This window comes from Mirounga angustirostris, unplaced genomic scaffold, assembly GCF_029215605.1.
Source record: "Mirounga angustirostris isolate CCGP_5_RB_7025 unplaced genomic scaffold, mMirAng1.0.hap1 SCAF_15, whole genome shotgun sequence".
Classification (NCBI taxonomy): domain Eukaryota; kingdom Metazoa; phylum Chordata; class Mammalia; order Carnivora; family Phocidae; genus Mirounga; species Mirounga angustirostris.
This window is the reverse complement of record NW_026991723.1, coordinates 66,913,689-66,940,533: the sequence shown is the minus strand read 5'-3', so window position 1 is coordinate 66,940,533 and position 26,845 is coordinate 66,913,689. Positions and strand designations below refer to the sequence as shown.

At 42.7% G+C, this 26,845-nt stretch overlaps 1 protein-coding gene across 5 annotated transcripts in view; it reads left to right on the top strand.

The window, feature by feature from the left end:
- The window catches only part of LOC123849865 (phospholipid-transporting ATPase ABCA1), a 126,122-nt gene extending 99,578 nt beyond the window's left edge, over window positions 1-26,544 (top strand). For all 5 annotated transcript variants that reach the window (XM_064579297.1, XM_064579296.1, XM_064579299.1 and 2 more), the window contains 20 exons: window positions 2,227-2,416; window positions 3,424-3,518; window positions 4,839-4,871; window positions 5,941-6,046; window positions 6,867-6,941; window positions 7,429-7,598; window positions 9,132-9,309; window positions 11,456-11,571; window positions 11,668-11,812; window positions 13,252-13,375; window positions 14,612-14,741; window positions 15,001-15,121; window positions 16,001-16,063; window positions 16,665-16,771; window positions 19,002-19,143; window positions 19,534-19,668; window positions 20,889-20,992; window positions 21,625-21,717; window positions 22,301-22,544; window positions 23,171-26,544. In XM_064579297.1, coding sequence (XP_064435367.1) covers window positions 2,227-2,416; window positions 3,424-3,518; window positions 4,839-4,871; window positions 5,941-6,046; window positions 6,867-6,941; window positions 7,429-7,598; window positions 9,132-9,309; window positions 11,456-11,571; window positions 11,668-11,812; window positions 13,252-13,375; window positions 14,612-14,741; window positions 15,001-15,121; window positions 16,001-16,063; window positions 16,665-16,771; window positions 19,002-19,143; window positions 19,534-19,668; window positions 20,889-20,992; window positions 21,625-21,717; window positions 22,301-22,544; window positions 23,171-23,311 — 2,512 coding nt within the window. In that variant the 3' untranslated portion in view covers window positions 23,312-26,544. The remainder of the gene's footprint in view (window positions 1-2,226; window positions 2,417-3,423; window positions 3,519-4,838; window positions 4,872-5,940; window positions 6,047-6,866; window positions 6,942-7,428; window positions 7,599-9,131; window positions 9,310-11,455; window positions 11,572-11,667; window positions 11,813-13,251; window positions 13,376-14,611; window positions 14,742-15,000; window positions 15,122-16,000; window positions 16,064-16,664; window positions 16,772-19,001; window positions 19,144-19,533; window positions 19,669-20,888; window positions 20,993-21,624; window positions 21,718-22,300; window positions 22,545-23,170) is intronic.
- Window positions 26,545-26,845: the final 301 nt, after the last annotated feature.

Genomic DNA, 26,845 nt, shown 5'->3' with positions numbered 1-26,845 from the left:
TTGTACTGATCAAATGCTTTCCCCTTCTTCCTTTCTATCAGCTCCTGTACCTAAAAGCAGAGATAGGCTGCCATTATATATAATTTGCAGTTTGGCTTATCAGCTTCTTCACTTTACCAACCTGAAAAGATGTTCTATATTATTGTGTATAAAAATGGACTTTTTCTTCTTTTGGAGTTGCATATTTTTGTACTTCCCTTCAAAATCCTTTTTAAGGAAGTAGGTAGCGTATGGATAAATGCAGTGAAATACCCACGTGTCTCTAAGTGGGCATGGGGGGAGGTGTGTGTGGAGGTCTTTGTGCATAAAGACCATGAAGAGAGGTGAGTTTCCAAGTGAACCGAACCATGACCCACGAAGGTTCGAGGTTCCAGGCTCAGGTAGAATGAAGTTCTGGCTCAGTTACAGCACAGACTCGGAGGAATTATGGAGAGTGTGGGAAGGCATAGGAAGATTGGAGAAGGACTAACTTGAATTCCAGGTTTTAAATGGAAGATACTAACTTTGCAAGTGACAGACCAGTGAGTCTGGTACCTGGGCATGCAAGGTTTCAGAGCAGATTTCTAGACAGATAGCTACCATGTCCTTGCCAGCTCTTACTGCTGAATATTTACTAAGCATTTGCTGGTACTGACTGCTTCATGGGTGGTAAGCCCTAGCAGCCAATGTCCGTTCCTAAAGAACAAGATGACCGTTATGGAAAAGGACATGGAGACATCGTCTCTAGAGTCACAGGACTTCTGACAAACCTGCATGTTTTGTAGGTGAGGTAGAAGAATGAAATGAGGTGGATTTATTATATGCCCGCTGAGCGGTGTGGACTCAGAGAAGTGCCAACATGGGGGGAGCTGGGTCTGGGCTCAGGGCTAGCCTCCAGAGACAAAAGAGGTCCAGCCCCTGCCGTCAGGATTCACAGTGTTGGGGCAGAGCGCTGCTGCATGTGTGTGTGAGGGGCGGTGGGACGGAGGGGCCCCACTCTGGCAGCTTTTCCCAAATTCACATTCTAGGTTTTACCAAAAGGAGTAGACCTGAGGGAAGTTTGACTGGGACATTGACTGTGGCATTGAGCTTTGTCTCAGCCAATCATCTTGGGAAGGTTTTGGAGTGTGAGTGCCATGTCTTACTTTGACTTTTCCATCAAGTCACGGAGCTTTAGAGAGAACTAGAGAGCAGTCCACAAATCTGTTCCTTTGATATTTTTAGCACGTACAAGAATAACATAAAGAGTGTGGCTATGCATTGTAGAATTTTGCAACTGGAAGGGATGCTGGAAATGACTTGTTTAGCATGACATTATGTACTTTTATTTTACTGGTGGAGAAGATAAGACCCACGAGGGCAAGCATTGTGTTGATGGTCCACAGTGATTCAGAGCTCAAGTCAGGCATCAAGGCCTTGTGATGCTTGCAGACAACCTAGCTCTTCATGTACTGAGCACCCTCACCCCATCCCCTCCAAACCCCAATTCTGTACTCATTTTAAAGCATAAAGTGAATCTTGCCATCCTGCCCCAGATTTACAGCACATTGAGCATAACATGCAGACTCCTTCCCAGGCCCTGGTCATCTGGCACCTGCCTCCCTCCACCCTCAACTCCCATCACTCTCCTCCCTACCTCATCCCACTCCAGCCACACTGTCCCCCTGCTGTTCCTCAAACATGGAAAGTTCACTTCTTCTGAGAGACTTTGTACCTACACTTTCTATTGCCTTTGCTTGTTGTGTTCTTTCTCCCCAGATCTTTTCCTGACTCCTTTCTAATCGTTTATGTCTTGGAAGAAGGCAGTAGTCCCTCTTCCCCCGATTCAATGTCCTCTTATTTTGCTTTATTTTTGGCTAAGTGACCTTTGCTTATTGCCAAATTCCTCTCCAGAAGGCAGGGACTTTGTCTTGTTCACCCCAGACTCTCAGATATGCAGAACAGTGTCTGGCACATAGTAGATGCTCAGTGAATATTCGCTGAGCGAACACAGGGGCAAGAGACCAAATGCCGGCAGATTGGATTGACTGGAGTTTGGTATATGAGCATTTAGGGCCTCTTTGTGTTCCTTCATCCTTAACTGTAAAGTGAGTTTGCAGCTTACAGGTCTGTGGGGAGATCAAACAAATGGTGAGGGGATGGATAGATGCATGTTTGTGGCTGTTATTGATTGGTCTGTGCTCCTGAGGCACCAGGAAAGGCTGCGTCCTCTTGGGTGATGCTGCCTTTGCTGCCCTCCCTTTGCAGAGACATGCCCTGCTCGGTGGGGGAGGAGGAGTGGACCACCGCCCCCGTTCCCCAGACCATCACGGACCTCTTCCAAAATGGGAACTGGACGATGGAGAACCCCTCACCCACCTGCCAGTGTAGCAGTGACAAAATCAAGAAGATGCTGCCCGTGTGTCCCCTGGGGGCAGGGGGGCTGCCTCCTCCACAAGTGAGTCACCCTCCGAGTGACTGAGCAGATGGCGGTGCAGGGGGGCTGGGAGCTTCTGCTTGGGAAGAAGGAATGGCTGACCTCTCCTGTCAGGGGGTTGTCTGATTCAGTCTTGATCTTAATTCTTATCATAGGGAAAGGCCTGTGGGTTTTGAGGGGAAGGGACTTGGTCTACAAGTTCCTATGTCTTAGCTTGTTTGTCTACTTTGCAAAGTCAGCCTCGGTTACTTACTTGTTTGAGTTAAAACCAGATCACAACACTCTGGATCAGTGGGCCGTGCAAGGCACAGTCTGGCTTCTCCCACTGAGGTCATGTCACGGAATATACTGTGACAGGCCCGGCTCCCTCCCTGGTTCTGCCAAGGATGAGCTGGTGACCTCAGACAGGCCACTCACCTCTGAATTAGGGAGGCTGGCCCATAAAACTTCTGCGGGTCTTAAGACTCTGACATTCTCTGAGGCTGTGCGTGGGGGGAGCAGTTCTGAGCCTTTTTTCTGAGAACAATTTCAGAAAGAGGCTTGCTTGTGATCTCCCTCTGTTGCTTTATCAGCATCTGGGTTGCAGGGTGAGGACAAGCAGTTGTAAATGGGTGTGAGAACTTGAAGAAGTCCTGGTTACTTCTCTTTAACAGAACAGTGAATCTATTCATCAGTATAAGTCCAATGGACCGAAGAAGTCACTGGGCATAGTCAATGATACTGCTCCCTAAAAACCTTTTGACTATAAAGAATCATGTTCCACTGTCTATTGTTCAGTAGTTCAGAATAATTTCCTTGGGGACATCTTGGCTTGGCGTAAGTGAACGGCCGATGCTGAGGGCAGAAAGGACCAGGCCTCTGTGTTTGGCTGATGGCAGCACCTGGGCCCTGTGGGCAGGGTCTGGTCACACTGTGATCCACATTCAAGGGACATGTGTCACTGCAGTCCTTGATTTTTTTTTTTTTTTTTCCTGTTTCAATTGTGGCCCATAAAGACACTTGCGCTTGTTTTTTTTCTGTGATGACAGAGAAAACAGAACACTGCAGACATCCTTCAGAACCTGACGGGAAGAAACATTTCGGATTATCTGGTGAAGACCTATGTGCAGATCATAGCCAAAAGGTCATTATTTACTAAACTTGGCCCTTGCTTTTTTCAGTCCTGATTAGGGGAATTACGGGTCTAAAAATAGCACACTGATGGGGAAAAATACCAAATTTTGGCCTGATGTTGGCTTTTGGAAGTTTAGGGTATTCTCCCAACCTAGAAAAGATAAGTATTATGAACTTTAAGTTGTCAGCACCAAGGTAAGGCTGCCTGGTGTAATCACAGGGCTGTGCATTAGAAAAATTCTGGAGATCAGATGTACAGTATTATGATTATAGTTAACAATACTATATTACATACTTCAAAGATGTGAAGAAACTAAATCTTAAATATGCTTGCCACAAAAAAAAAGAGGTGATGATTTTAGGACATGATGGAGGTATCATGGTAATCATAATACCTAAATACATCAAATCAAACTGTTATACACCTTAAATTTCCATCGTGTTCTATGTCAGTTGTATGTCAATAAAAAAATCTCGATTCAAATTTGAATTCTACTTACCATCTGCTTTACCAGGAGCAACGAGTTATCCTTTAAAAAGTCTTTGTTTGTAGAGTATGTGATCCTACCATTGCTCTTATTATTTTGTTAGGAAGATTGAAGGACACTGATATATATAAAGTGCCTCTTGTGAATGGAACATGTGATAATGTGGACAATATGTGGCATTATGGAGCCCAGGTGGCCTGACGTGGCTGTGGAGCCTTGGAACAGCCCCAAAGTTTCCAGGGCTATCGAGGCACAGCGTTGAATACTTGATGCCCAGGAAATGTTTGTTCTGGTGTCCTTTTGGCTTGTTGTGCTTTTCTGTTAGGTGTTCTCAGTGACTTTAAATGCTTGAATGATAATTACTGTCGAGTTTCCGAGAAAGAGGCATAACCTTTCCATGTCCTCTGTAGTTGACATATTACCTTGAATTCAGTAAGTTTTGGGGCACCTGGCTGCCTCAGTTTGTAGAGCATGCGACCGTTGATCTCAGAATCATGAGTTTGAGCCTCATGTTGGGTGTGGAACTTACTTAAAAAGAATAAAAAAAAAAAGTTTTAGTTCAGTCACATCTTTGTCTATAAGGTGGTTTTTGAAGTGGTTTAATCCAAAGCATGATTTTCTTATAAATGACAAGGTTTTAAAATGGGGAGAAGGAAAGACCTGGTGACTGGGGTGTCCTTCTATGGGTACACCCCCCCTCCGCCCCCCCGCAGCCTGATCACGGGATTCTTTCTGTCCTGGCTTGTCTCCTCAGGTAGACAGTAACTTCTTTTGTGTTATCAGGAATAGGATCAATGTTTTTTTGAACTGATTTTTGGTTTCTTTTTCTTTGGCTTCTGCAGTTTAAAGAACAAGATCTGGGTGAATGAGTTTAGGTAAGTTGATCTCTTTCTGTGCTTGCTTGTATTTTATCTGGACTCCTGTAGTTCAGAAGGATGACTTTGATCCTGGTATCTCAGATCCCAGGAAGTTGGGGTGTGGGGATTGTTTTGCCCTTGGTGTTTCTTCTCAGTGCTCAGCTCCCACTTCAGATGCCTTTGAAATGTTTGGCCTTCTGATCCCCTTGAGGAGATTCAGCAGTTTCTTGGAGGTCTCTAGGGATTTAACCGGGAAGCACAGTGTTGTGAGGGAAATCCCTTATTCTGTTTACATTTCCTCCCCACCAAATCAGATTCCCAAGGGGGTCCTGGGGACTCCGGGACAATTTTTCAGGCCTTTATAATGAGACCAAGAAGGTCTTAGATGAAATAAGAGGCATCAAAGCTATCTATTTTCACAGTATTTGAACTCCTTTATCTCTCTCGGTTTTGAAGGAACCAGGTGGCACTAGGGAAGAAAGGAATGAAAAGCACTTGAAGCCAGTTGTACTTCCTAGAGAATGAGATGCCTTATATGGCTGCCCCAAAACTTAGCTCTGTCACTGCAGCCCACCTTTCCTCTTTGCCTTTTTCACAAGGGCTAGCACCCGCAGAACTCGGCACAGAGCAGATGCAGACTGGGACCCCTGAAGTGGCCTTCATGCTAGGAAGGAGCCATGGCCTGTCTCTAAGCCCTCCCTAGGCTATTCTGGTCACTGTCCTCCCCTAACTCCCCGTCTGCTTGCCTTGACACCCAGAGACCCACGTGCAGGTGCAGGCCGGGACCACCAGGGTGGGAGGAGGAGCATCTGTGAGGTGAAAGACCCTTCTTTCTTCAGGGTCTCAGCCATCTCACGCTGTGTGTAATCACAGTGCAGCTTCTTCCCCCTTGGGCGGGAACCATAAGAGTTAAGAGCTTGCCAGAAGTCCTCAGAGGAGGCCAAGATGCAGCTTTCTCCAAGTCTGACTTTGGTCTTGCTTTGAATAAGCAATTCCCCTCCATGAAGCCTGCACACATTCATGTGACATCTGCTGCTGAATGATACCGTGTACCACACTGTATTTTAACGTTAGGCTGTTCTTTTAGGTATGGAGGGTTCTCCCTGGGTGCCAGTAATTCTCATTCACTTCCTTCAAGTCAAGAAGTTAATAATGCCATCAAGCAAGTGAAGAAGCACTTAAAGCTGGCCAAGGTACGGTATCCATCCTAGGACATGTCAGAAAAATGGGCCCAGAGTTGCCACTCCGAGGGAGTGGTTGGCAGGTACATTTAATCACCTTGCCACTTACTGTTTGGAAGACTTTGAATCCAAAGCCATTTTTGGCATCTACTGATCTTGTGCCGGCCAAGACTGAGCTACTCAGCAGATATTTAATATCTGAAAACATAGGTCAAAAAAAAATTTCCGAGGTTTAAAAGCTCTCAGAATAACTTCACTTCATGAAGTAAATAAACTGGGCTTCAAACCCACTTACCTGAAACAATCACCGGTTAAAAAGGAATCATTTCCTTTAAGCTGGTGGCAGGACCTTGGAGGCTGTCCCTTCATTTCTCAGTATTTTGGGTTTCCCATTATTTAATTGAGAATGAGAGCTCCGGTGGCATGGATTTCAGGATGATGGGCATCCGCAGTAGTCCTAGAGTCTGTAACTCCGCTTTTGAGGCCCAGACCCCACATATCCGACGCATCTGCCCACGGAGCGTAGTTCTGGGTCTCGGGGACACCCAGGGGACTGCTTTGAAGAATGCTCACCACCCGGTTAAGCGAGACCTCTGCATCTTGGGACTTGAAGTCACACGGTGTCCCTGTGATTCTTTCAGAACGTGTGGTTTATGGCAACATGAATGCTTTAGATTTCTGGTCATCACTTATTTCTCGGGCGCCAGTCCTGCAGTGGTTTCATATCTCACTCGGGTGAACAAGGCAGTAACGATGTGGCCCTTCATAGGATTGTCCTGTTGCCCTTCCCTTGTGAATCATCCCAACTGAGGCAGGTTACTGTTGTTCACAGGACAGTTCTGCAGATCGATTTCTCAGCAGCTTGGGGAGGTTCATGACAGGACTGGACACGAAAAATAACGTCAAGGTGAGGCCCTCTGTTCCAGTAGATTCTTGATGAACAATAATTCTTAAGTACTTTCAGCTCATAATGTTGATAGGCGTATTCATGACAGAAAAGAGCAGACTACTGATTTTACCGTGGAGGCCAGACAGCGTGGTGGTAAAGAGAATTGGCTTTACCGCCAGACATACCGAGGGAACCGCTGTGACCTTGACCAAGTTCCCTAACCTATCTAAGCCTCGGTTTCCTAATCCAAGAAACCAAGACAGGAGTCATGCCTTAAAGCTGTGGTGAGGATTGAATGAGTTAAAGATCCGAGGTAGGCAGCGCGGTGCCTGGTCGTTCGGTCAGTGCTCCGCATACCCTGGCCTCTGTTAGGACTTCACCATGTCCTCCGACGCTAATGTTTCATCTTGGTGTACGACTGGCATTTTGAAAATGTGCATGCACACCTACTCCCAGGAGCAGGATTTGGAAGCATCACTTTGTACCTGGTGTCTTTTATTTTTAGGTGTGGTTCAACAACAAGGGCTGGCATGCCATCAGCTCTTTCCTGAACGTCATCAACAATGCCATTCTGCGGGCCAGCCTGCAGAAGGGAGAGAACCCCAGCCAGTATGGGATTACTGCCTTCAATCACCCCCTGAATCTCACCAAGCAGCAGCTCTCGGAAGTGGCTCTGTAAGCATGGCTGAGTCTGCCTGGGTGGGGCGAGGAGAGGAGAGGAGAGGCTGTTGGTGGAGCCGGGGGGTAGGGGAGGGAAGCGTGCAGCTGGTTGAAGAGTGCCAGCTGAGGATACAGTTACGTTATGGTAGGTCCGGGTGAATTCGGGTCCTGGGCAGAAAATGATCACTTCATGAACTGCTGGCAGGGATTAAACTGCAGAAGATCCAGGATTCTGATGGATCAAAAACCATTACCTTGAGTGAATTTATATAAAGTGACATTGTCAATAAAATCCTCAAATAATTTAACTCACGGTTAACACAGTCGTTCATAGAAAACCAGTTTTATTAGTTTTGAAACCACTGTTTCCTAAACTTGGTGAAGCATGCTTTTATCAGCTTGTCCTTTTAATTCCTGAATCAAGTGTGCGCGCGTGTGTTTGTGTGTGTGTGTGTGTGTGTGTGTGTGTGAGTGAAGTCTGAAGCCAGTATATCACAGTTTAAAGTGCGTAACCTTTGGAATCCTAGAGATCTGTGTTTGACTCTGGTTTCTAAATTTCTAGATGTATGGTGTTAAATGAGGCAATGCATGTAAATTGCCAAGTCCAGCACTCAACACATTGTTGATATTCAGCACATGTTAGATTCTTTCCTGTGTCCAGAGCGTGGCACAGCTATTTCTGCTTAGCTCATATAGGATATCAGTATATACCAATAGGATCTTTATACCAAGTTTATATAAAATTAATACATATAAAAATAGTTTGTTACGTCCTGTTTAATGGGCTTATAACTGTTCTCCTTTAATAGAATCTGATAGAATTTTTGCTATTAGATTGATAAGCACACACTATTGTTTTCACTTTTATTTACAGCCAGAAATTAACTTACTTGAATAGTTTCACACTAATACTTCTGCTTTATTTCATTTTCAAGGTACACTAGTCCTATATGTGTGAACATTTACAACTTAATGCTCTTAAGGGTCAAGAACAGAAGGCCAAAGTGAAGGCCAAAGTGAATGCCAGACTTCCTTTAATAATTTCATTATGGTGGGCGCCGGGCTGGCTCATTTGGTTAAGCGTCTGCCTTCAGCTCAGGTCATGATCCCAGGGTCCTGGGATCAAGTCCCGTGTCCGGCTCTCTGTTCAGCGGGGAGTCTGCTTCTCCCTCTCCCTCTCCCTCTGCCGCTCCCCCTGCTCATGCTCTCTCTCTCTAAGTAAATAAATAGATAATCTTTAAAAAAATAATTTCATTATGGCAATGGATTCTTTTTTGCCTCATTGGAATCAGTTTTGCATTTTAATTATCAGGGTTTTTTTAAATTGAAAATAATCATCTTTAACCCTGAATAAAATACATTTGGTCAGTGGATTTTTCCCTCTGGGCTATGCCTCACATCTCAGATCTCTGTGTGTGTTTGCGTGCATGTGTGTGTGTGTGTGTTTGCACGCGTGCGTGTGTGCACACACTCGTGCATGCACGTATCTTGCTTGAGTTCTCAACTGCATCGGTGATCCCTCATATCCTCACTGCCTTTCTTTTTCAGGATGACCACGTCAGTGGATGTCCTTGTGTCCATCTGTGTCATCTTCGCGATGTCCTTCGTCCCGGCCAGCTTTGTTGTGTTCCTGATCCAAGAGCGGGTCAGCAAAGCGAAGCACCTGCAGTTCATCAGTGGAGTAAAACCTGTCATCTACTGGCTTTCCAATTTCGTGTGGGATATGGTAAGAACCCCAGTCTGCTGCTGCTTTCTAAATCGTCAGGGCTGGGGACTGGATGAAAGAGCCTCTGGCTCCTGTAAAAGTGTTTTAGGTAGTCAAAGTGAATGAAAAAGGAAAGGCAGAGGCTGTTGTATACTCTCATGACACTAAATATGGTATCAAATACGGAGCTGATCTCACACCGCAGAGAAAATCTGTCTACACTGCAATGAATACCACTACCATCGCTACCACTAATTTCTTAAGTGACCACTTTTCAAAGTAACTTCGAGCTGGAAGACTCTTAGAACTCCAGTGCCTCTACCCTGTCTGGTAGGTTTTCACCTCCAGAAGCAGGGTGTTCTTTGCCTTAGTAGGAAATCCATCTTTCATTTGGAAACTCTATACATTTGACCCAGAAGCCTATCCATCCATTTCAGATACGGTTTTGTGCCAGCACTAACAGATTGCTTCTGTTCAGACCAATATGGAGGACTTCAAAGAATTCTGAAGTTCTAATTTTTGTAAAGTGGAGTTGAAATATATCTCCTTTGACTTCCATTAGTTGTAAGCCACACAGAATGAATTTAATCCTCCTCCCACTGCACAGCCCCTCAGGTATATGAAGACAGCTTTCATTTAACCCAAGTCTTCCCCGCATAAGATGATATATGAGAATACACTTTGTAATCTCCAGAGCACTATACAAATGCGAGTGATGATGGTGAGGATGATGTCTGTGCTGATTAGACCAAGCCTCTCAGACTTGTCACCCTTGTGATATGTTGACTTTCTGTGGCCATGCTCCACATTGTTAATGTTCCTTTGGAAAAGCCAAGCCCAGAACTAACCCTTCAGGCTCTGGTCTGAAGGGTTCCAAGTCTAGAGAGAGTTGATCTTTATCCCATACCTTCATCACTCAGCCCACAGGTTTTGCATGCAGAAGAAGCACTGTCTTGTTAGCAACTTGGTAGCGAACTGAAATTTCCATTTCCCAGAATGATTGGTGAATGGGGTCTCTTTCCTTCTACACGAATACAGTTGACTTTTTGAAACTTTATATTTATCCCTGTTACACTGCATCTTGTTTCCTATCCATTTGTTTTTGTTTTTATCTTGCCCCAGTAATTACTTCATTCCATAAACACGTACCGAGTGCTCATGATGTATCTGACTGTGGTAAGCGCAGGGGATTCAGAGATGAAAGATCAAGTCTGTGAACTGAGAGACCTCACTTAGCTACCTATGTATTATCTGTCACTTCCTGGTTTCAAGACTCTGAAATTTGCTAAAAGCAGGTCTTCATCTAAATTGTTGATAAACCTATGGGGAAGGATGGGACTGAGGCAGAGCCCTGTGGTCCAAAGCTCAAATTCTTTTAACAGCCAACAAGCCCACTCTCACCTCCCTGCCTGTGCTTTGCTCTACCAGTTATGAATTCTCATAATTGTCCTGTAGTCAAGCCTTTATATCTGCATTGTAAGGCTTGATACACTGTCAGGACAGACTTTAAAATTATTCTCAGTGTGATGAAACAATTCTGACATTGATGTTATGAGGTAAGCGCTTATAAATAGATGTGAGCTTGAACTTGGGCAGACTATAATATAGCATTAATTATAAAACACACAATCATCTCCAGGAAGAATCATGGAAGCTTATTTGCTGCCTGTGAAATTACAATTACTCTGACCGGGAATCCATCGTTCAGTAAGTTTACTGAGCGTGACACCTTGGCTTAGCTGTTGGAAAGATGGAAAGGGCATGCAGTTTATAAAATCAGCCAGGGTAAAAAGCTTGTCAAAATGTATTGTCAGTATTTTGGTGAATACTTTATGTGGCTTCATTAATTCAAAGTTATTCTCTGTTGGGCGCCTGGGTGGCTCAGTCGTTAAGCGTCTGCCTTCGGCTCAGGTCATGGTCCCAGGGTCCTGGGATCGAGTCCCACATCGGGCTCCCTGCTCTGCGGATAGCCTGCTTCTCCCTCCCCCACTCCCCCTGCTTGTGTTCCTGCTCTCGCTATGTCTCTCTCTGTCAAAAAAATAAAATCTTAAACAGAGAATAACTTTTTTTTTTTTATCTGCCCTTTCTTGTCCTGTGATGGTGAAGACTTGGGGTGTGTTGTGTCTTTGACTTAGAGGTAAACTCCATTTCCTTGTTCCACTTCTAGTGCAACTATGTGGTCCCTGCCACGCTGGTCATTATCATCTTCATCTGCTTCCAGCAGAAGTCCTATGTGTCCTCTACCAACCTGCCTGTGCTGGCCCTTCTACTTCTGTTGTACGGGTAAGGCACCTCTTGGGGGGTGGAAGGCATATGGTGCCCAGAGTCCGAGGGAAGGCAGGGGACACCCAGTGGACATTTGTCTTTGTGCCTTACCAGGTGGTCGATCACACCTCTCATGTACCCAGCCTCCTTCGTGTTCAAGATCCCCAGCACAGCCTACGTGGTCCTCACCAGCGTGAACCTCTTCATCGGGATCAACGGCAGTGTGGCCACTTTTGTGCTGGAGCTTTTTACCAACAATGTGAGTCCTGCAGGAAGAGCACCTCCTGCAGGGACGAGCCTCTGCGAGCCAGAGGACCGCACCACATCATGATCCTACACCACTTGTCTGTGGTGCTGACACCGCAGACCTCTCTGTCCTTCAGATTCTCTCCTCTCTGGGTTTGCGTAGCACCTCTTTCTCCTTCTTTTCCTTATATTTCTCTGATTGATCAAACCCTTTGGTTTCCATTGACAGGTTCTTTTGTACTCCTTTCTGTTTTGGTGCTGCTCTTCCCAATATGCGGTGCTCTGCCATCTTAGCTTTCCACTTCAGATGCGTCTCTGTGATGCTGTTCATTCCCGAGGCTTTTACTGACTGCCCTCTCTGTGTCTTACGTTGTTATCTCCCAGATCTTTGCCTTTGACCCTGATTGTTCCCTTGAACTCTCGGCTCACGTTTTCACTTGCCTAGCGGGTGGCTCCATTTGGGTTATTTCCAGATACCCCGGACTTGACCCGTCCTCCTCATCTTCTCCCTCAGGACCTAGTACTTGTCCTGCCATTCCTGTCACACTAGATGGCACTACCATCCACCCGGTCACCCCGGCTGACCATAGTATGGGCATCATATATACTTTGCTTTTGCTTATTTCCCACATTCAACTGTTTACCTTGTCAGTTCTTCCAATTGCATGTCTTTTTAAGGGTCTCTGCCCATTCCTGTTGGCATTGTCTTTGTCGAGACACCTTAACTTAGCACGCAAGGCCACAGAACTGTACGGCCCTTCCTGGCCACATCCCGCCACACCCTTTCCCGAGGCTCTGTAACTTCATCTGAGTTGGTTGTTCCTTAAACCCTCCATTCTCCTGTAGGTCTGACTTCCTTTCTCTCACTAACCCCTCAGGACCGCGCTCAACTGTGAAGCCTTCCTTTCCTGCCCTATGGGAGGTGCTCTCTCCGTCCCCAGTGCTCCCAAAAGCCCTCACTTCACGCCTCCTGTACAACACCTCTCCAATGATGCACTCATTTCCTCCAGAGTAGAGACTGTTTATTAACCTTTGCCCGCCCTGTGCCCTAGCACAAGGCATTCAGCCCACAGCAACGTAACTGTTGGATGTTTGGCCACTGGCTTGATGTACACAAGAAGAATTGTTAAAATGCCAACAAAATCCATTTGCTTTTGAAATGCTAAGCCAGTATTTTATTATGGATTTGCTTCTGATTAAACATAACCGTTTCTAAACTTTGCTCATAGTTCTCCACACTCATAGCATTACTGCAAATCCTCTAAAAAGGAAATTTTATTATGTTATATGTCATCAACTGTGGCTACCACTCTTATTGGTGTCTGAATTCAAAGGTTCAGTTTGACCCCAGGGAATCACATTTTTCTTCTCTCCCGTTACTGCAGACCTTGATATATTTTTAGCCTAAACCATAAATGACATTCAGTTTCTCTCTTACTATATTTTTCTTAGAAGCTGAATAACATCAATGATATCCTGAAGTCTGTATTCTTGATCTTCCCACATTTTTGCCTGGGACGGGGGCTCATTGACATGGTGAAAAACCAGGCAATGGCTGACGCCTTGGAAAGGTTTGGTGAGTGACAGCAGCGCTTGAGGGGCTTGCCTGGAGATGGCTGTTCTCGTGAGCCCCAGTTCTCCGGACTTTGGGTTGCAAAGAGGCTGGTGACGGGGACTTCCCACCACTGAGAAAAGGTTCATGACAATGAATCTGGATGTGGCATGGGTCTTTGGATAGAACATTCGTCTGTGTCTCAGATAGCATTGAGAAAAAGGAGAGGGGAGGTTTAGAGGTAAGGACAAAAACAGTGGCTTTATCCTGAATCCAGGGCATAATGCCACTGGTTGCATTTGTTAGCCACTGGAAAACTCAAAGCACAATTTGAGAATTGGATACAGGCCAGAGAATCAGAAGGAAGGGTGCAAACTTTGGCTCTGACGATGAGGAAAATCATGGGCCTTTTACACAGTCTATAAAAAGGGAATTTACTGCAGCTCTTTCTGTCTTTAGAGTCTTTAAAAATATTTCTCCTGTAGCCACATTACTATTCTTTATCCACTGGCTCATATAGCTAGATGGGCCATGTTATTTAATAGACATAGGAGAGGAACTTTTTTTTTTTTTTTCCATCTAGCAGGTACAAAGGAGATACATAAGGAATGTAAGGAATATTCCCATAAAGCCGGGTGATTTAATTGGTTCCCTAGGTTATATTATATGCTACTGAAAGAGGCATCTTTTTTTTTTTTAAAGATTTTATTTATTTATTTGATAGAGACACAGCGAGAGAGGGAACACAAGCAGGGAAAGTGGGAGAGGGAGAAGCAGGCTTCCCGCCGAGCAGGGAGCCCGATGTGGGGCTCGATCCCAGGACCCTGGGATCATGACCTGAGCCGAAGGCAGACGCTTAACGACTGAGCCACCCAGGCGCCCCAAGAGGCATCTTTTTAAAGTGCTCTCTAATCTTCCTTTAGTGAAACTTACAGTTTGCTAAAATACCCTAGAAGTTACCCTGGATTGCTTGCCTTTTTTAAAAAGGATTTTCGGCATGTCTCATTTAAAAAGGAAACATAAGATATGAAATTATAGGTCTAATACATGTTGATTCTGAAATTCTGACTGATAATGAGTCACAATATATTTTCCCAAAACCCTACCCTAAATCAGTCACTCCCTTAATTTTTCCTCCTTGTCATAGGCAATAACCATTGGTGTTTCTAGGAACAGAGGTAAATTTGAGCCTGAATTTGAGGAAGGGCCATGGTCTTTGGTGCCTCCATTCTAACTGGATCTCTGCATTGTGTCTACCAGGGGAGAACCGTTTTGTTTCACCACTGTCCTGGGACTTAGTGGGACGGAACCTCTTCGCCATGGCCGTGGAAGGGGTGGTATTCTTCCTCATCACTGTTCTCATCCAGTACAGATTCTTCATCAGGCCCAGGTGAGCTTTTTGTGAGAACTCATGGAGCATCTGGTTGAGGGTCACAGAAGAACATGGGGAATCACTGGTCAGTGGTGGTTGCACTGCATTCAACTTAAGACGATCCAGCTAATTTTCCTAATGTGGGCATTCTCAAGCCCACAGCACTGCTGATCCTAAAAACTGTGGAGAGTAGATTTAAAGGACTTCCTTAAAAATTGGATCTTTGTCTTGAAAAATACCTTGAAATACTGATTTTTCTTAAAATGTTTCTCCCAAGACCTGTAGATGCAAAGCTTCCTCCTTTGAATGATGAGGATGAAGATGTGAAGCGGGAAAGACAGAGAATTCTTGATGGTGGAGGACAGAACGACATCTTGGAAATCAAGGAGCTGACTAAGGTGAGGCATTACAGGCTGTAACAACTTGCCTTCAGTTTTTTTCAGCTTTATATGTTGGAAATGAGCATTTTTGCTGATTTGATTAATGAAAAGAATATGTGCATCTAGACCAAACTTCTATCAATTTAATTTTATTTAAGATACACCGAGAGGACTTCTTAATTAAAGAAATCCTACTGAGAATACTTCTGTAATGTTAAGTCTGGTTCTCAAGTATATTTGTTTCTCACACTTACATTTATGTGTTTGTTAAAACATACTAAAATTGTATATCTAGTCAAAGCCGAGGTAGGAAGAATAAATGGTTGATTTTTGAGTATCATGGTCTAAAAAGCTGGTATGTCTCTGTTGCTCAGGAGGACAGTTTGTTTCAGCCTACTCTAGTTCACTTTTTTATAATATGTACAATATTTGCAGTGTTTGGATTATACATTTTGGCCGTGTAGAATTTTTTTTTTTAATGTAGGCTCCATGCCCAGCGCAGGGCTTGAATTCACAACCCTGAGATCAAGACCTGAGCTGAGATCAAGGGTTGGACGCTTATCCGACTGTGCCACCGCGTCCCAGGTGTCCCTAGAATTTAATTTTTAAAATGCCTACAATATCAAGTAAATGAAAAATTATGTAGATATAAATGACCAATGTCTCTTAAAAAGGTTGATAATAGATTAAAAATAAAAAATTCACTTTTATTTTAAGCTTTTGAATCATTCAGACACAGAGACAGATCATGGCTCTTGGCATATCAAATATGTGACTTAGTTTTATTGATGAGCCTTGCCTTGTGGTGTGTTTGGGTTATAGTTCCCTCTTCCCCAGTTGCTTGCGATAGTTGTGATTCACTATGGCTCTTGAATTTTTGCATTTTGTTGGTTGCAGATATATAGAAGAAAGAGGAAGCCTGCCGTTGACAGGATTTGCGTTGGCATTCCGCCTGGCGAGGTAAAGGCATTGTCTACCCTGTACTTGGCCCTGTTAATTCATATTACCTACCCAATCAAACAACAATGTCTGTAAGGCTTGAAAGTTTTTAAAGCTTTCTCTATTTATGTCTATATGGAACAATCAGTCATTGAGAAGATGTCAAAAAGCAACAATTTTGGATAATCTCAGGCAGTTTAAGAAAAGAATGCACATCCAGAATGTGTCTTTGTGACCCATTCAAGATGATGAAATTCAAATAGATTATTTTTAAGTAGGTTTTTTCTTTTCTCGTTCATGTTTGTGTTCTTTTATGCCCTTTAGGCAAATTAGGTGGTGAAATGTGACTTGGTTGGCTTCCGTTACTGTTTTTTACACATTAACTTTGGCTTCAACCTGACAGCTCCAATAATATTTACAAATATGCTCAATATGTCTCATTATAAATGTTTAAATATCTATAAAGTTCTTAAAACCCCCTAAAATTTGACTCTTTATTGACATTTAAGAATGTTTTAGAGTCATGTCATCTCAAAACTAAGCTGAGGTGACTATTTTATAAGGGTTATTTATATTCAGATTATTAGAAGTTTGCTTAAACAGCTGACCTAATCTCTTTCAGTGCTTTGGACTTCTGGGGGTTAATGGGGCTGGGAAATCATCAACTTTCAAGATGTTAACTGGAGATACCACTGTTACCAGAGGAGATGCTTTCCTGAACAAAAATAGGTGAGAAAAGACGTGGACTGTATTTTGCCACAAAGACTTTTTTTTTTATTTAAATAAATATATTTTTATTTTTCTGACTATAACGGTACTATGTAATTTATAAAAAAATGTTGAAATAGATAAAGTGTAAAGACAAGAATAAAAATCATCCATAATCCCACTACCTGAAGATAACTACTATTTACATTTTTTTCTCCCAGTCTCGCTCTATTTTTTTTTTAACAGCTTTATTCAGGTATAATTTTACATAGCATATAGTTTACTTGTCTTAAGAGTACAGTGATTTCTAGTGGTTTCTAGTCGATTTACAAGGCTGTGCACTCATCACCACAATCCAGCTTTAGAACATTCCCACCACCCCCAAACTCTCTATTTTACACATATAAATGTATTGTAAAATTGAGATCATACTATATCTAGATTTTTGAAATTAGTTTATTGAGTCTAGTATGGACATTTCTTAATGGGTTGCATATTCTAAGATGTAGCCTTTGCGCTGCTGCCTAAACCCCCCCCCATGTACATTTATCTGCAGTTTATTTAATCACTTCCTTATTGCTGGACATTTATTAGTTTCTGTTTTTGACTATGTAAATATGTCCTTGCGTTCATCTTTTATTTCCTCAGGGAACATTCCTACAAGGTAAAAGGGTATATACTTGCCAAATTGCCCTCCCTAAAGGGTATCAATTATCGAGGCCACAATAGGCCATTATCTGAGAATGCACAGGTCACTAAGCAATCTGATCTTTAGGCGCACCTCCACTTTAGAGACCTATTAGGCAATGTTACCCTTGGGTACTCTAAATATGTGGGGCTTCTCTGGGCTTTTTATATGGAGAGGTGGTGTAAGACAGTGGCTTTTGAACTTTTCTGACCATGACCCGTAGTAGCAAATACATTTACCCCTCAACCTAGTAAATACACAAAATCACATAAATAGGCATATCTTAAAAAAAAAAAAAATCTTATCATGACCCACTAAATTTATTTTGTAACTCACTAGTGGGTGATGACTCACAATTTAGAAATAATAGATAGGGGGCTAATAGCCAATAAAATTGAAAAGAGTGAGGGACTTAATGTACTCATGGGTCCCCTCTTTTGTCTCTTATCAGTTTTTTCAGTAGCAGGGTAGAGAAGGTTTAAGAGAACAGAAATTCTGGAATAGCAGGCCTAAGACTGCGTCTGCTTCCCCAGGCTTGTTCCTTCTACCAGGTTCCTGGGATACAAAGCAATGGGAGCAATGGGCTCAAACTCAGGTTTATCACAGTGACCTGTTGTAAGAGCTGGCTTGGGCAGTGTTGCTGGGAGGGCCAGGCACAGCGTCTGTGGGCCTCTCAGTCATAACTCTGGAAAGGGCTGGACCTGGGAGTGTGAAACAGGCAGGCAAAAGGGAATGAATAGTGCTAGAAGACCAAACAAAGGCCAAACGCTGTCCAGAGGTGGCCGATGTGCAGCCAGCAGACTGGATGGGACACTGAGCTTCTCCCACATCAAGGATTCTTAACCTGAGATGGGCCTCGTTGGGCCCAAAAGCTGCTTCCACCAATATATTTAAAGCTGTGTATGTAGATATATTTTTTGGTCACCAGATTTTCAGAGAGCCTGTGATCAAAAACAAAAGCAAAATAAAACAAAGATCTCCAAAACAAAACCCTTAAAAACCAGGAGGGTGCCCGGGTTGGGTAAATAGTGGGACCAGGGGGTCTAGACCATGTTGTGGCTGAGTCAATGTATGGGCAGCAAACAGCAGAGGGAGGGAGGTCACACCCAGATTTGCTGGGCCTCCTCTGGGTCTGAATGGCCATGAGGGAGACTTTGGAGTAACAGAGTACTTGGTATGTATGACTGGATCACAGGGCCAAGTCTGGGATGGAGACTTAGTGTTAAAGCCCCAGGATTGTGTGAGTGGGATTGTTGGTAGAAGTAGTGCTGCAGTTGGGATGGACTTGGGAATCTTGAAATGGGACTGAGCCTGCAGATTGAGGTGTTGGGAGAGCCAGGTGCAAGCAGTAGGCAGGACAGAGGCGGGAACCCTGACTGCCAGAGGGGCTGGCCTCTGGGGGGTGGGGGGCGTGGGGTAGAAAGATTATTCCTTCAAGCTACAGCAAGTGTGTTCACTGGTTATTTTTGTCATGTGCAAGCATACTTTATAGGAACATGAGACAAGACTGTCCGATCAGAATCTCTCTAAATGCTTGAAACCTGACCAGTTTTTCCTTTGCAGTATCTTATCAGACATCGATGAAGTCCATCAGAACATGGGCTATTGCCCTCAGTTCGATGCCATCACGGAGCTACTGACCGGAAGAGAGCACGTGGAGTTCTTTGCCCTCTTGAGAGGAGTCCCAGAGAAAGAAGTTGGCAAGGTACGGTGGGCACCAGAAGCCAGCCTGCCCCCTTCGGCAGGCTGACAGTATACCTTACAAGTGACCACTGGCTTCAGGCTCTTTTTATGCATGGATGCAGCAATATGAAATGCTGGCTCTTTGCACCTACTTTGCAGGGTGGGAGTCCGTGGGGGTGGGGGTGGGGGCAGGGGTGAGTGGACAGACACGTGCTGGAGAGCAGAGAGGAAGTGCTGTGCCCACTCCCACGAGTCCTTTCCCCCTGCTTTTTGGCTCCTTGGCACTTGATATTATAGAATCTACTCAGTGAAAAGAATTTTCCTAGTTCTACTCTGTAAAGAATCATATACAAGTGTAAGAAAGCATGATTAACAAATCAGACAAAAGTCAAGGTCCTTTTTATTACTCTAGGTTGGTGAATGGGCAATTCGGAAACTGGGCCTTGTAAAGTATGGAGAAAAATATGCTGGCAACTACAGTGGAGGCAACAAGCGCAAGCTCTCAACGGCCATGGCTCTGATCGGCGGGCCCCCTGTCGTGTTTCTGGTGAGTATGACTGTGCATGGAGCACTCTTGTTTGGGCCTGAATGGAAAACGTCACTTCCCTGAAGTCCTGTATGTCTAGGGATATTGCCGGACTGGCCATCCTTCCTCTGACCAGGAATGGCAGAGCAGCCTTAGAAAACCAGAGGGAAGGAAGTTCCTTTGTTCTGCTCCTTGATACACATTGGGGTGGCTTTGCCATGCCCTCCGATGCTCCAAAGGAGAGATGCTCCCGGGCCCTTGTTTCTCTGGTGTTGGGGCACCCCGGCACGTGTGGCTGAGTCTTGGATGTGTGATTTGACCTTTCTCTGGAACATTCTTTCTGACGATCTATGTGTTCATCTCCTGAAGATGGAGATTGTGGACACAGCTTCAAGATCCCCAGGGTGGCACCTGGGTCATTGTCCTAACATACAAATAGATGGAAAACAGAAGATTAAACTGGACATAGCCCCTTGACCCGTTTTCTTCTGCCTGGGAGTGATTACAGGAAGAAGCCTTGGGTTAAGGCTTTAATGTTATCTGGAGCATTTGGATCTGCAATTTGTTTCTCTAAGACTAGCAAGTACAATATAACAGGCCAGGCTGTAATGAGCTAGAATAAAAAAAGAAGAAAAGTAATTTTACCCAAACCTTATATGGACTTTAATAGAGATTTCAGACAAAAAGGATTTTTAGTGTGTACTTGTCAGTCATGAAAAGATGATTGAAACTAAATAGCTTTTTCCTTTCCCTTTCTATTCATTTGGAGAAATTTAATTTTACAAAAATTTGAGTTTCCCACTTGAATGACACATTGGTAAGAGTGAACTGGTTACAAACAAGTGTGCATTTTACTGCTGTGTGTGAGGTCTGGTTCTTTGGTCTATCAAGAAATAACTAGACTGGTAAGTTGAAATTTAGGCTATTTTATTTTATTTTATTTATTTATTTATTTTTAAAGATTTTATTTATTTATTTGACAGAGAGAGAGACAGCGAGAGAGGGAACACAAGCAGGGGGAGTGGGAGAGGAAGAAGCAGGCTTCTTGCCGAGCAGGGAGCCCGATGCGGGGCTCGATCCCAGGACCCTGGGATCATGACCTGAGCCGAAGGCAGACGCTTAACCGACTGAGCCACCCAGGCGCCCCAAATTTAGGCTATTTTAAAGATGCTTCTGCATTTAAAAACAAATCTATGTTTGTGTTTTAACAAATAATAGGACTTATTTTATTCTAATTACAGGATGAGCCTACCACAGGCATGGACCCCAAAGCCCGGCGATTCTTGTGGAATTGTGCCCTAAGTATTGTCAAGGAAGGCAGATCAGTAGTGCTTACATCTCATAGGTCAGTAGTGAAGACTTGGCGTGGCATCTGTGTTGTGTTTATTTAAGGTTTTCTGAGTAGCAATGTGATGATTGTATAAAAAATAGGAAGTATAGAAAGGCAAAGAGAAAATGTGATAATCACCTGAAATTCTATCACTAGGACACAACCATTGCTGTCATTGGGCTATATATCTTCGCAGTTTTCCTGTGCAAATCTGTACACACACACACGTACACACACACACACCAGGCGTGTGTGTGTATTTTTACAAGCAAAATGCAAGCTTTGTACATACACTGTTCTTTTTCACTTAATATCTTGTGAACATTATTTCAAGTCAGTACGTTTAGATGTGTCATCATTTCTTATAGCCCTGAGTAGGCAGTATTCCAATAGGAAATACCCTAATTTATTTAACTGTTCCTCTTTTTGTAGATATTTGGACTGTTTCCACCTTTTTTTTCTGTTTTTATAAGTGTAAACAGCATGGCTGTAAACAGCGTTATCCCCACATCTTGGTGTATTTGTCATAGGAGGCAGTTGTGCCCTAGGAAGCTGGGAATCTATTTCTTCGAAATTCCAGATGTCCTATGATGTTTGGATGGTTAGAGGAGCATCTTTCTAAAACAAAAATCTCTGTTTTCCCACAGTATGGAAGAATGTGAAGCTCTTTGCACTAGGATGGCAATTATGGTCAATGGGAGGTTCAGGTGTCTTGGCAGCGTCCAACATCTGAAAAATAGGTAACAAGGATAATTTCTTGGGGATAACACCTACTGAGAACACTTGTGCTTATTCTTTCTGTGAGCATATAAATGGTGGCTCTAAAATAAGGGGAAATAAACTGAACAAAATGGTATAGTGGAAAGAATGGGGGCTTTGAAGTCAAACAGACTTGACTGATTTGAATTCTCTTTACCTTTTCCTGGTGTGTGCCCTTGGACAAATCACTTAACCTTTCTGAGTCTGTATCCTAGGAATATCTGCTTTCTGGCTTTGCTAAACAAATGCGGTGGGGAGTTTTACACATGTCAGTATGGTTAGGCTTTGGAGTCCAACACAAACGAGTCTACATCCTGGCCCTACCACTTAGGAGCTCTGTACCATGGGCAAGTGACTAACTCCCTGGGCTTCAGTTTCTCTGTAACATGTCAGACTTCACGTGTCCAGGGGAGGATCTAATGGAATCGTGTGTCCGAGGCACTTGGCATGGCACGTCATGTAGAATAGATACTCAGTAAATGGTAACCAGTTCCTTCTCTCAGATACTTATTTTGAGAAGTTTCCTGAGGATCTTCCATTGGTTTTTTTTTTTCCTGCTTTCAGGTTTGGAGATGGTTACACAATCGTGGTACGGATAGCAGGGTCCAACCCTGACCTGACGCCTGTCCAGGAGTTCTTCGGACTTGCCTTCCCGGGAAGTGTCCTCAAAGAGAAGCACCGGAACATGCTACAGTACCAGCTTCCATCTTCACTATCTTCTCTGGCCAGGATATTCAGCATCCTTTCCCAGAGCAAAAAGAGACTCCACATAGAAGACTACTCTGTTTCTCAGACAACGCTTGACCAAGTAAGCTTTGAATGTCCAAAACAGATTGATTCTTCAGGGTGAAGATTCCTGATTCCTCTCCCCCACTCCCATTATGGGTCCTAGAGCAGATTTGGCTGTCTGAGCTTGAATTTCTGATTTCCAACAAGCTATGCTTTTTACTAAACCGCTCTGAATGTATAAAGGGAGATGATTCTATCTACTTTAGAGGGTTATTGTGAGAATAGGTTGTAATAATAATCACAGTAACTATCATTTTCTGAGTACCTACCATGTGCCAGACATTTTGCCAGGTGTCTTATCCCATTTTAAATTAGATAACATCAAGTACCAACCGGATTCTGGCACTTAGTAGCTATTCAGTAAATGTTAGTTTATGTTTCTCTTCCCTTTTAATCAGGTCTGTATGAATCAAAATAGACGACCGAACAGTTGGTGATTTGAGGGGCAATAGGGAAGCTCAGTTTTTAAATGGTTAAGGCTTTTTCCAGGTATCCCCGTCCCCCTCACACACAGTTTTCTACTTAATCTACTTATTCGATCTTGTGTTCTGCTACCTGAATTAATCTCCACACGGTGAAATGCAATCAGAATAAAGGAGGAGCAAGTGGAGAGGTATTTACAAAAGTCCACCTTTCTTTTGACAGGTATTTGTAAACTTCGCCAAGGACCAAAGTGATGATGACCACTTGAAGGACTTGTCATTACACAAAAACCAGACAGTAGTCGATGTTGCAGTTCTCACATCTTTTCTCCAGGATGAGAAAGTGAAAGAAAGTTACGTATGAAGAATACTGTTCGTACAGGCTGACTAAAAGAAAGGAGGAACTAGCCCTTCCTCTGCACCATGTGAAGTGTTCCAAAAGAAGAGCTGGATGTTTTTTGTGGGAAGAAGTAAACTGGATACTGTACTGATACTATTCAATGCAATGCAATTCAATGCAATGAAAACAAAATTCCATTACAGGGGCAGTGCCTTTGTAGTCTAGGTCTCGTATGGCTCTCAAGTGAAAAAGACTTGAATTTAGTTTATTACCTTATACCTACGTGAAACTCTAGTATGGAACCCAGCGGACATATGGGTTTGAAATCATGCTTTTTTTGTTGTTGTTCCTTTGTATTCTCACTGGGGTTGCAACAATAATTAATCAAGTAATCATGGCCAGTGATTATTTATCAAAATCAGAAGGCGTGTTACATCTTCATTCATGAAGCCGTGCCATGCCAGGAGACTGGTTTCCCGGCGACACATCCATTGCTGGCGATGAGTGTGCCAGAATGACTAGTGCCAAGTTGCCCAGAAAGCCTGAAGGACCGTGGTGTGTCGTGCACACTTTTGCAACAGCTGTTCTGCTTCAGGGTCCATCAGCATCGGTATCAGGTGACAGAATGGTGCCCTGGACGGGGGAAGCCCTCCATTGTTTCCCTCTTTGATGAGCTGCTCTGGTGTGGCCGTAACATTGCAAGTGTGGGTAGCTCAAGACAGGTGAGACTTGGTTCCATGGGTCTCCAGGGCCATTTTTCTGGGACTCTTTAAATATACTTAGATCCTGGTAAGCAGCAAAGAGCCGCCAGGGACTAAAGAGCTGGCTTGTTCAAACCTCGGGAGGCCTGTGTCCATTTGTCCTGGTTGTCTGCTAACACGGTACATTGCATCTCAAGATCTTCCTGTTTGACCCAAGTGTAGTGTTATTTCTGGCTTTTTAAATTAATCTAGAATATGAAAGGATAGAGTTGTATTTTGACAAAAATCTTTGTGCTTTTAATGTTGTTTGGAATCTTAAGTTCTGTCAGTGACTTGTGAATCCCTTGGAATGGCCTCTTTGTAGAACCCCGTGGCGTAGAGGAGTGGCCCCACTGCCTCACTAGCTTTATTTCTCATGGAAGCTTGCAGAGGGAACCTCTGATTAGTGCCTGGTGACCAGAAAACAATGTGGTGGTCAAGATCTCGTGACAGCATTATATTTGAGTTTATTTAAGATCATTCAAAATACTCTTAATCTCCGCTTGTTAATCAAGTATTTTTTGAGTGTATGTTGTAGCTGAATTGACCGTGTATGGATGGATTGGGTCTGGAGGAATTAAGTCTCAGTAGATATCCTGTGCCATGTTACTCAGCTAACAGGTTTACAAATACAGGTTTTGTTGTTGTGGTTGTGGGATCCCAGTGAATACTGGGCAGCCTTTTTTTTTTTTTAAATAGCAACAGTGCAAAAGCCAAAAAAGTCTGTCATAAGGGTCACAAAACTAAACAATGAATACTTTCACAAAAAAGATCAATAACTTTAAAACTTGTTGAGTAACACAACTTGTGCTTATGGGTATATTTGGTACTGTCAGAAAATTGGCTTTGAAGATCTTAGATACCCCATTCTGACAATCTCAAATTTTTCATCTCTTTAGTCCTGAATTTCTCATGAAAAAAATAAAAACAGCAAATGCCCCCACATGAAATACATTTGACTTTTCTGATCCAGTCTTATTTTTTTAGTCAATAAACACTTTAAAAAATATTATTTCACTAATGCTTAATGTGATCTGTCTTGAGACAACAAAAATATGAGGGAAGTACTATTGCGTGAAATTCAAGCCATCTTTCAATATCATTACTAATTTCTTTTTCTAAAATTTAAATACTAACTCTAAAGGTGTTAAGATTTCACATCTATTTCAAATCTGTTTTTTAAAATTTACAGAAAGTTATCACATAACTTGTTTGGCAAAAGAAAATGACTTAGAAATTAATGCCAATATTTTCTAAAATGATAAACAAGTAATGAAGGCCCATTTCCAGTAACTATTGGCATGATGAGGTCATTACATTTTGTGCAGTCTTTAATGATATAAAATTCATAATTTAGTTTCTCCTGATTTAATATTTTTCAAAATCAAACTTTTGTTAGTTTTCCCATTTCACTAGAATCATGTTCTAATTCTCTATTTTATTAAATCAGTGAGCAGCTCCTGGCTCTAATTACTCTGACTTCAAGGCCATATTTTAAAAAATTCAAAAGAGACTGTGAACTGTTTTGGAAAAAAAAAAAATTCAATATAGATTTCCAAGGATCTCTTCTGAAGCTAGAAACAATCTATAGCTACACCCTGACTTCATTGTTACCTTTTAAACTACCCAAATAGTAATCTTCTACATTTTCCTGTGTAAACCTAATTATAGTAGAATTTTTTACCAACTCTACTCAAGTAAAATTTCTATATATTCCCTGTGGAAATATAAGTATGTGAGTTTCAGAAATTCTCAAAAAAGTGTCCAAAGGTTGCCGCTTTTGCTTCTTTTGGACACCTTGGAAACTTTATTATCAACTGTGAATATGAAAAATACAAAAGAAAACAATCACAAAGCCCTTTATACATACATAAACATCCAGCACAGCTCATTGTTAAAAAACAGCCAAACCTCAGACTACTGTATTTCAATCTCTGTACTGAAAGCGTGTGCATTGTGGTGATTAAATGTTGCACGTCTTTCACTCACTGTAATCATTGACGAAAGGGATTTGTCTGTTTTCTTCTTGTGGTTGTATATATCAGGTAAATTTTTTTCCAAAGAGCCATGTGTCATATATAATATTGAACCACTTTGATACTGAGATACTAATTTGTACCCTTGTTACTATTTACTAGTAATAGTACTCTAGTAATATAGCTCTAATTCTCTTCAAAATTGTTGCATCCCTTTTATAGAATGTTTCTATTTCCATAAGGATTAAGTATTCTCTCTTCTTATACCCTAGGATGAAGCTATGTTTTTGTGCTTTTTCTTTATCATTGGCTCTTCATTCCAAGCACTTTATGCTGTCTCTAATGGGATCTATTTTTGCACTGGAATATCTGAGAATTGCAAAACTAGACAAAAGTTTCACAACAGATTTCTAAGTTAAATCATTTTCATTAAAAGGAAAAAAAGAAAAAAAATTTTGTATGTCAATAACTTTATATGAAGTATTAAAAAAAAGGCATATTTCTATGTTGTAATGAGTCACGAAATAAAGCTGTGACCGTTCTGCTGGTCTATGCAAATTTATTTCCGTGCATTCGTAGCACCACCTACTGTTAAAGCTTGTAAAGACATTAGGAAAGTAAGAAATGTCCACTTGTAGTGGGAAGCTCTTTGATTCAAGGGTAGAAATTTTAGAAGAGGCTAAGTGTCCTGTTACGAAAGAGAACTGAGGGGAGTACTTGGAGATAAAGGGTGTTTACACTTTCATAATTCAGTTAAGATAGTAAATAATAAGTTTAAGAGGTTTTTAGGTAAAATGTATTCAGCTTACTGATTTTTGAAGCTAGAGCTGGAAATACTCTGT